General features: G+C 34.1%; 1 protein-coding gene across 1 annotated transcript; it reads right to left on the reverse strand.

The window, feature by feature from the left end:
• Positions 1–243: 243 nt before the first annotated feature.
• Positions 244–8,632, reverse strand: LOC104890509 (pentatricopeptide repeat-containing protein At2g35130). Its single transcript, XM_010676020.4, has 8 exons — positions 8,391–8,632; positions 5,776–5,933; positions 5,450–5,682; positions 4,590–4,839; positions 3,171–3,316; positions 2,349–2,554; positions 1,981–2,105; positions 244–1,237 (listed from the first exon to the last, which is right to left on the reverse strand). The coding sequence occupies exons 1-8, from the start codon at positions 8,504–8,506 to the stop codon at positions 654–656; spliced, it is 1,818 nt and encodes a 605-aa protein (XP_010674322.2). The 5' UTR covers positions 8,507–8,632; the 3' UTR covers positions 244–653.
• Between the last annotated feature and the right edge of the window lie 1,898 nt (positions 8,633–10,530).

Here is a 10,530-nt window from a genome sequence, read left to right on the forward strand (position 1 = left end):
AAAAAAAACAACATAAAACACGGGTCAGGCCCGCAGGAGGCACAAGCCCGGCCTACGGGCTTGGTCGGGCCGTGGACAAAATCTGAAAATTTCAGGCACGTCCCGCCACTCACGAGCTCGGGCCTGGCCCAACCCGCCATTTCCCCAAGCCCGTGGGCCGAGCCCGTGAACAGGCCCGACCCATGCTCAGGTCTAAATATACATTGACAAGAATACTACATCCAACATCTTCCATCTTCCATCTTCCATCTCAAACTTTGTTTCTATATACAAATATAAGTCGTACACAAATAAAAAGTTCTACAAGTAAATAGAAACAGGGAACTATATACTTATACTACCTCTGTTTTTATTTAGTTGCAACGTTTTGACTTTCACGCTTGCCAATGTACAATTTCAAATCGTTTTATCTCTAATTGTATGTAAGTAAAAATTATAAAAATTTGATATTATGAAAGCTTACATCGAAACGAATCAAACAAGACCCCACATGACTATATTTTGTTTAACATATAAATCAATAAATGTGGTCAAATAAGAGAACATGAATAGTGCAATTTGTCAAACGTTGCAACTAAAAAAGAACGGAGGTAGTATTAGTTATATACGATCCAAGTACTTCAATGCAACCGCATTTTTTCAGAGCCAAGTCATTATTGAGTAATTGACTGCACATCTTTGTGCATTGTTCGAAGAATTGTGGTAACCTGCTTTATCTGTTCTTCACTTGAACAAGATGAAAGAAGAACTTTTGCAGTTCCTCCATCCGGGTAACACCCAGCATCAATCATTTCTTCAAATATATCTATACATACCTTGTACTGCTTCTTCCTCGAGTATGCTCCTAGGCGCGATGTCCATGTCACGACGTCAGGTCTCATATTTTTGTCGATGAGTGAATGAAACAACTCCTCCATTTTCTCGAAATAACCAGCTCGTCCATATACGTTTATCAATATATTGTACGTACTTAGATCAGTAGCTACATATGGTTCACCTTCCATAGCACTCAAAACATTTTCCATCTTCTCAAACTGACCAAATCTACCATACAAATTTAGCATGCTATTCATGACATACGTGTCTGGCTTAATACCTGAGTTGATCATCTCAGCTACAAATTCTTCACTCTTGATAATGTTCCCTGCTTTTGCATACGCACAAAGTAACAACATGTAGGATTTCATGGTTGGAGTCATGCCGAGGGACTTCAGCTCCCTGAACACACCTTCTGCATCTGAAAAACCAATCACAAATTTAACACCGGAAGATAGAAGACTTGACATTTTGCAAGGCTGTCTTTCGAGTTCATTATACATATACATATATAATCTATATTCAGTCTCTGCTCTTACAAGGTACGCTCGATATTTATTAAGCTTTTTGTCAGGCAATACGCAGAGAAGTATTTTCTGGGCACAGTTATCTTCTTTAGCACCCTTGTTGGAATATCTAGTGTAAGAGCTAGTTTAACCTAGGAGTGTGTTTTCAAGCCATACAACAACACCCTTGTTTGAACTCGAATTTTGTATCCAAAAGACACTATACCAATCAAGCCCTTGAAGATGTATGCAATAGAAAGAACATCGAGCATGTAATGGCCATTATTTGAAGAACATGATAATATATTAATATTTTCGACTGCCAAAATTTGTCATTTCTTGGCATTGCCGCTCTTTTTCAAACTCCATGGGAATTGGCTTATTTATAAATTACAAGAGCTAATGTATCTATTATTTTATATAATTCAGCCACGTTTGAGGTAAACAATCAAAAAGTTTTTTTTTTTATGGGATCCCCCGATTTCTTGATAAATTGTACTATAAAAAACACTTTTATTATCAATTTGATAAAGAATTTTATAATTCTTAGATTTAGTTTTAGTATTTTCATTCATGCTAGTACTAATATCGACCCAGGCCTCAATGTCGATTTTTATTCTAAGACAAAAATTCCAAGTACTAAGATGACAGTTTTTACCTTCAACTAAACCAGCTCTACCATAGGCATCTACCATGATGTTATAGGAGGCTCTATCTGGCTCACATCCCATGTGTTGCATGAGTGTAAAAATCTCTGCAGCGCCATATGGGAACCCTGCACGGCTTCAAGAAGTTTAAGTGAAGGAACTAAATTAGTTCAAATCCAAAATCTCTATATCAAAAACAATCTCTTTTATATGTATCCTTAGTTAAAGATATTAAATTAGGTCATCTTACACATGTAGCAAGCAATCCAATATGTTAATCAGCAACCACAATTCAGATATCGTCTACTCATTCTGGTGATTTTTGAACATTTGCTTGCTGGTGGAATGGAAACGATTAACCCCTATTCTAGATACTGACCTGTAAGCTTCCATCAATGCATTATAAGCATAAACATCAGGCTCCAGACCAGCTTCTTGTAGCAGCTCAAACATTTCTTCTGCTTTCTCACATTGACCAGCCCTTGCAAACGCATTGATAAGTGCAGTGTAAGTGCAGATATTTGGCTTGCACTTCTGAGTTCTCATTTCATTGAACATCTTGAGGGACAGATAAGATTTATTTGCCTGCATGCATATTGGAGATTTGTTCTTCTGATCAACTTTTGCATCTAGCCTACACATAGATTCAATTGAATATCAATGCCAAAAAGACTGTTGGTGTTGTAACAAATAAGAGAAAAACTCCAAGATACCAGTTTACAGTATACTTCCTCAGTTTCATATTAGTTGTCAAACTTGCAATACATTGACTTTTAAGGTCTAAGAAAACTTTTTGAGTATATAAGCTCACCAATATATAAGAGGAAAAGAGTAGCCATGTGGGATTTTGTTAGATTTGTCTCAATGTATACTTTCAAAATAACTATTCATAGTTCTTTTGTTTATATAGGAACTTTACATAGTTTTTACTAATCTGTAATTAAAGATATTTAATGTTCCAGAGAAATACATTAGAGAACGTGAAAGTATGAACTTATGTTTTCTGAAACAAGTCAAAATAAGTTGACCACAACACTATTAAAGTATGAATACATGACAATGATCAAAATCGAAGAGAAATATTTAGAACAAGGTCCAAGAAAAGCTGAGAGAGAACATAGTTAAATGGAATGTATGGCAAAATGAGCTAGGTCGCAGATGGCTTATCACTATATGTAAAAGATAGCTGCTGATGGCTAACCTTTCCATATAAATTGATTAGCATTGTGTAGGTTTCAGTAGTTGGCTCACAGCGTTCCTTTTTCATCCTATCATAAATCTCCAAAGCTTTTGTGGTGTTTCCTCCTTTTATCAGTCCTTCAATATAAGAATTGTATACAATGGCACCTAAAAAAACAAGCAAAATATTCAATTGTGGAAAATACAAAAATCAACATATAAATTTTGGGTATCAGCTGTCGTCAAGGCTACTCGATTTTGGGTCTCCAATTATTACTCATAAGCCTTGCACAATTAAATTGTGCAGTCTAATGCAATGCTATGGCTATGTAAAGGTGTTGCTTTCTTCTATATATGAATAAGGTAATACCAAAGCCATGCTCTGTTTATTAATCTATACATGAAAATATTGGGGTTAGTTAAAATTTAGCTATGTAATGATTGAGAATTGTTTAACCATATATACCATAAAGAACAACATACATTTTTCAATGCAATCATAACATAATGACCCATTGATGTGTTTGCGGATATTAAAATCAAGAACAACACTCTAACTAATCTAAGCTCACTTGTAGTTTTAGGGCATAAAGATTAGATCTTTTTTCTTATGGATAGGCTCTATTGTTCCCTTGAGAACTAGAGGATCTCTCACAAACCTCGATTAGGAGATGCACACAAACTCAATTTGTATGTTCTTGGTACGTCCACCACTAATCAATGCGAAGCTTTCGGCTTTCTTAAACTCAAAATCATTCTACAAATTTTGTGAAGTAAATAAGACACCTAAAAAATAGTCCTAAACAAGCACAACTACTAACAAGATAAATAATAAAGACTCCTAGAAAACTAAACAAGCATCACACACACCTAGGATAAGATCTAACACGCCTAGGATAAACATAAGCAATCCTATCTATCCTAGGATACCAATGTGAATCACACGGCCAACCTACTCCTAATCCAAGTAGGAATCTAACAAGACTCTATGATTACGGGCATTAGACTCCTAAACATAATAGGATCCCTTTCATCATAAAACAACCTAAAATAAGAGTTATAAAGCAAATAAAATACATAGTTTCCTAACAGAACTAGGGAACTACATAGAGAGTCCTTACAGAACTAGGACTTGTGGAAATGAGCCTTCCCACATACATCACCCATGACATACTCCAATTTCATCTCTCTAATGCAGTTGTTTATTACTTATTTTAGGTTAGGAGACAACTTTGAAGGGAACTTTTATTTCAGAGGAATAATGGGAAATTTTCCATTAAAAGTGAGCGGATAGTATCAATTGTCCACTACATACTTGATTCTATATGAAATATATTCAATCAAATTTTGGAGAGGATTACAGCAAAAATATTCTAGATAAAGAAAATATGCAGACAAGAGGAAGAAAACTGAAGTAACTAGATGGAGTAAAGACATATACTTGAATGGAGGCCATATTTTCTCATCTCAGAGAAAATAGCTTCAGCTTTTGCATACAATCCAGATGCGCAGTAAGCCCTCAACATAAGTGCATAAGTATCTTCAGTAGGAATGCATCGAGCTTCCAGAAGTTGTAAGTATGTTGCTTCTGCCTTCATATGCTGTAATTTCTGTCCAAAAGCATCAATCATCAAATTGTAACACAATATATCTGGTCGGAATGAGCTCCTATGCAATATCCATTGACATAGCTGCAAAACAAGCACAAAGCGTCAATCCAATAATCAACCACATCTCCCTTCCACATTAACAAAATGTAACAATAAGACCTTGTTCACTTCAACTTAGAAAATAATATTCAGAAATAATGGGTTTTAGTAAAAGTGAAGTGCATAAGAGAGATCCCTAAAGAATCAGTAAAAAGCATCTATATCAGTAAAAATCAGTTATAATCAACAAAAACCAGTTTCAGCAAGTAAATATAAGTTGTAAAATCAGAAGACTTATATTTGGTTCAGAAAATCAGGGGAAATCAACAGGTCTAACAAGGGAAGTGACAGTTTATTATTAACAGGAAGTTTGCTGGTCTTCCAATAAGTTATTTTTGTATCATAATCATGTAAACGAATTCAGGCTTGTAATTTAGATAATATGCATATCAAGACATATCTAGCTTTTAAGAAGGAATATCCTGGTGTCGATGCATGTGAAAGAATCACTCTCTCAAAATTTTCAGTCGATAGGTAAAGATAAATAAACAAGAAGTTTCATATACTATTCATACCTAATGGAAATGTCAAATTAGCTACAATTAACATGAAGCTATACACAAAACTGATGGAGGTTTACAACTTTACTCACCACCACAATTTCGTCCCATTTTTTTTTCAAGCGTAGTTGGACAGCTACATTGATAATGTCGTCCCAAGTGCTATGAGTTTGAGGAAGGGTGTCAAGAACACTCCAAATTTTATTGCTATCTGCTTCCTGCTCTACAAGTTCCAAAATTTTTTGAGCAATTGTGCTAAGCACCGGAAAAATTCCATCAATAAATCCTGAACCAAATTTCCATCCACGTCCCCTTAAACCACCACCTAGTTTGGAACAAGAAACACCATATATATTGAAATTTATATAGTAAGTGTTATTCAGTACTTAAATAAATGGTAAGAGTTACAAGTACATACATCGTTTCCTAGACACCTTTTTGCGATCAAAGCTTCTGAGTTTGCCTTTCCTATCAACATAAGTGCTATCACGCTTGAACTTCCCAGGAGCCTCCACATTGGAACAATTTACCTTCCCAGGAATACGATTGGCATAGCTTCTTAGACTTAGATATATACTGCACAATAGCCGTAGAAAATCCTTGAGATTGTTCCACAAAAAGTAATTACATAAGTTTGAAGTTGTGATTTTTAAATATGTTTAGTTCACCAATATGACAAAGCATTGCCGACAATAACAAGGCAAATGGGGATGGTAAAAGAAGCTTCGAAAACAATTAATAATTAGAGTATAATTTCCATGGCTACAGCTGTATAAACCTCACTCATTCAAAAGGTTTGAGAATGTCACACTCTCTCCATGAACACTATAATCCCCCCTAGAGAGGCCTACAAGGCTATATTCTACCTTTGATAAAAGTAGCAAAATCTGAAACTCTGGATGCTCAAAATTCGAACAATAATCTCATGAATACATTAACTAAAGCAGCTAAATCTTTCAGCAACTCACACAAGTTAAACAAACTCTCCTTACTCTATGAAGAGTTATGAGTAAAGATACATCTATATTGATTGTAAAATCTATACTGCATACTGCATAGACAATTGCTAGATAGTAGATACATGAATCAAATGTTAGCATATATCACTTGTAATCCAACCTTATCTACATGAATGTATGAACCAAAAGATTTATTCAGCCCTATCCATGATATGATCGATACCAAAGTACTTGAATCTTTTCATTCATCAGTATTGCAAGTACAATCATGTATTTAGACATTGATCTTAGTGCACCTTAAAATACAAATAAAGTGACTCACTTTCATAGATGCGACATGTAAAACAAACAGATAAAACTGGCACTCTGGCAGCCACACAATCTGACTAAAAGGGGTTAGAGACAACAATAGATCAATTTGCATATGCACAGAGGAGGAGAAGGGAGATGACAATGCATCAATCAAATAAGAGATCTTTACATCCTACACTGCATTATTCAAATTAATGGCCCTCCCACGTGAGCCATCACTGATGCCTGCGTCAAAGGAAAATTTGACCACATACAAGCAAGGTGGAATTTTATCCTAATTGGCAATAAGCGCTAACACGCTCCCCATTAAATATGTACTAGGCACTCAAGCAATTTAATTATCTCTCTCTTATTAGTTATAACCATTATTAATTTACTTACTCAAGATATAAACATCTAATACTCCTAAAAGTACATAACAGTCTCCTTTAAACAACTTCCTCATTCAAGATGTCTACTGGATATCAAAGTATTCTTTCCAACTTATTCCACACGGTCGAACTAATTTCCACTCTAATAACCCATTAATCTAATCTATCTAAGCCTAAAATAGAGAAAGCCAATTTTTTTAGTTCATCCTCCATAGCAATCTGATATAACTGGTCCATATATCCAAGTAAATGAATTCTCATCTTTTAAATACAATTGGGGAATGCTTGGATTAGGGGTAATGGTTTAGGGGAGTATTAAAAGTCATATCACCTTAATGAAAGGAAAATGAAAATCAGTTGAGGTGGTTACAAGGGGGATGATGTACTGGTGTCGTAATGAGAAGGGAGGGAAAAAAGAAGTTATTACCCTCCAAATGATAGTCATAATTACCCTCTTCCTTCCCTTTTCTTCTTCCTAGGACTAGCTTATCATCTTGGCCACCCCTTCATCCCCTTTATTATCACCTCTAAAGCTCTAAGCCTCTAACCACCTTAATTATCCTTAGTTTGACTATTATTACCCCCTTGATATATTACCCTCAATCCAAGCATGCCCTTAGAGGTAATCTACGGTATTTAACCACACTATAAGTGATCGTTGTTTCGGTTGAACATATGAAGTAGTATATCCTAGGAAGTTGTTTTTCTCTTGAACTTCCATTTCTTTGGAAGTGCACGAAGGGGTTCGGTTGATCATAGGACATTCTACTCATCTGGAAGACCTCCTAAGAAGTGCTACTTCCTATAGCATTATCAAGTACTTCCTCCGTTCTTTTATTATTGCAACATTTCCCTTATTTGGAAGTTCTATATTAATTCCAACATTACTAAATTTGACTATATTTTCTCTCTATCTCTCCTTATCACATGGTCCATTTTTTCATCTCTCTCTATCTCTCTCAATCTCCTTAAAAAATGTGCAACCCCTACCTATTGCAATTATTAAAGAACATAGGAGTGTCAACCAAACTTCATATTAGCTTACTTCCTACAAACTTCCACTTTCCCATGTTTCTTTACATGAACCAAACAAACACACTGACTAATTCATCTACAATAAGAAAATTAGTATTCACTAACAGTCGGTACGAAATTACAACACTTTATATAGGGTCTACATAAACCATAAACAGAGTGATGAACTAACTCACTAAGTATATGCCACTTAAATTTTATTTTCTTTTTTTGAAAGGTGCCACTGAAATTATATAATGCAACGCATAATTCTCTTCAAATTTGAAGACCCATGTAGATATAAATTCAAACTATACATATTGCTGATAACTAAACCAAAAATGACAACTTTATTGAATGTAAATTACTCTACTCACCCAATGTTAGAGTAATGCGCAGATAAGAATTTCCATCTTGTACATTGCTTAAAAGTCAATTCCGGCAATGACCCACCAGTGAGAGCGGCGGTGATTGGGTGTCCGACCACCGTCATCCTCTTGTGTGTTAGTGTCAATAGCAACTTGCTGTGTGTCTTCTAATTAGGATAAAATAAGATGAGGGAGGAGACATCAGACACAAAGTTCTTCCAATCCTCAAGTTGTCTCTTAGATTTGTCTTATTTGGAATTCGGAATCATAATCTATCGTTTTTCTTGGTCCATACAAATTTAGTTGGAGAGCGTCATGTGAAAGCCTAATGGTTGAAGCTTCCACTTTCCAACTTGTTAGTCGGGTGTTTGACTTTCATTAGTTCTAATTTGGAGAGTATGTAAAAATTTGTTTTTGGGTATAAATCCCTAGTTTTAGTCTTGGAAGTTTTTTTTATAGGTTGGGGTCTTCCTTCTTATCTCCCAACTCATGAGGGTTGTCTCTGTTTGGACCAGTTAATTACTGAATAAAAAAATACGTTGAAGGTTTGATACTCTGATGAGGTCCGATCAAGACTGATAAAACCTAATCATGTGTAAACATGAGGTAAATTAGGGTTGCTTAGTTCTAATTAGGATTAATAAGTTTGAATCAGATAAATTTAGGCCTAGTTGGTTAAAAGCCTCAATTCACTCTTGTGACATACTCCCTCGGTTTTTTTTTATCTTTCTCACTTGAAATCTTGACACTATTCATGCATAGAGAGAATCTTCTCAAATGTTCTCAATTTATAAGAAAAAACATAGTCATGTGGGGTCTTGTTTGATTCGTCTCAATTAGTACTTTATTAGTATTCAATCGTTATAATTTTTACAAATATATAATAAAAGATATTTCAGTTTTAAAACGTGCATTGGAAGACGCGTACATGAAAGTGAGAATGATAAAAAAAACAGAGGGAGTACTACTTTCATTTCAAATTAATATACACACTTTTCTTTTTGGTTTGTTTCTTTTTAGGCTATGTTCAGTTCACCTTATTTTTGCTTATTTCAGATCTAATCAGATCAGATCAGATCAGATCAGAAAAAATAAGTTCAGATCAGATCATGCTTATATTTAAAAATCATTATATCTTTCATTACATATTAGTAAAAATTATAATAATTGAATATTAATAAAGTACTCATTGAGATGAATCAAACAAGATCCCACATGACTATATTTTTTTTTATATATTGAGAAATATCTAAAAGATAAGATCTTGTAATTAGATCAGATCAGATCAGATCAGAAAAAATAAGTTCAGATCAGATCAGATAAGTTCAGATCAGAAAATTTCAGGTGAACTAAACATAGCCTTAATCTACACCTTGTTGCTTTTTTATTTATTTTTGGTACAAAAACTATTAAGAGAGACGGTCTAAATTTAATATAAAAATAGATCTGGTCATTAAATGGATTAAACTAGTCACCGAAAGAAATTAATATAGTCACTATTGGGCTAATTCTCTTTTTAATATTGAGCTTACCATTGCGTAATTTTAATTTAAAAGTAGGCGGTCTCTTACAAGATAAACTATTTTTGGTAACACATGTCACATCTACTTATTCTATGTTTCCACCCATGTCATCCACATTTTAATATTTTAATCCACTTTTTAGTTTCTTTCTCTTACTTTTTAGTTTCTCTCTCTCTTACTTTTTCGTTTCTCTCTCCACCTTTTTAGTTTATCACTTTCTCCTTGGTTCTTCCAAAATAAAGTGTGTACGTAGATTAATTTGAAATGGAGTTTATTTGGTAACACATCAAGTAGTCTCTTTTGTGATAAGCCTAAAATTAAAAACCATTATACTAATTAAATGTACTTTCTTTGCTTAAAAAAAAAAAATCAAACGTACTTTCTATCTATAATTTGACTTTTCAAATTTTATCTTTAATAGAACTCCAATTAATGAGAGTGGAGTACAATATTTAGTTAATAGTTTTTAGTTTATTACAAAAAAAATCATTTCAAATGCTACTATATACATATCCCTGAGATTTATGAGTCACTGATCTGCTTGTAAGATGTATAAACATTTATCATTTTACAGTTCAATTAACAAAAATTGTATTGTATACTATTGATTATACACAGGTACGCCC

This window comes from Beta vulgaris, chromosome 4 (assembly GCF_026745355.1).
Source record: "Beta vulgaris subsp. vulgaris cultivar EL10 chromosome 4, EL10.2, whole genome shotgun sequence".
NCBI classification, from domain to species: domain Eukaryota; kingdom Viridiplantae; phylum Streptophyta; class Magnoliopsida; order Caryophyllales; family Amaranthaceae; genus Beta; species Beta vulgaris.

Coding starts and splice junctions, on each gene's coding strand:
- LOC104890509 (XM_010676020.4), bottom strand. CDS start 8,506: ATGACGGTGGTCGGACACCCAATCACCGCCGCTCTCACTGGTGGGTCA. Junction 5,683..5,775: donor AAAGGTGTCTAGGAAACGAT/GTATGTACTTGT, acceptor GTTCCAAACTAG/GTGGTGGTTTAAGGGGACGT. Junction 2,106..2,348: donor GCATTGATGGAAGCTTACAG/GTCAGTATCTAG, acceptor AACTTCTTGAAG/CCGTGCAGGGTTCCCATATG.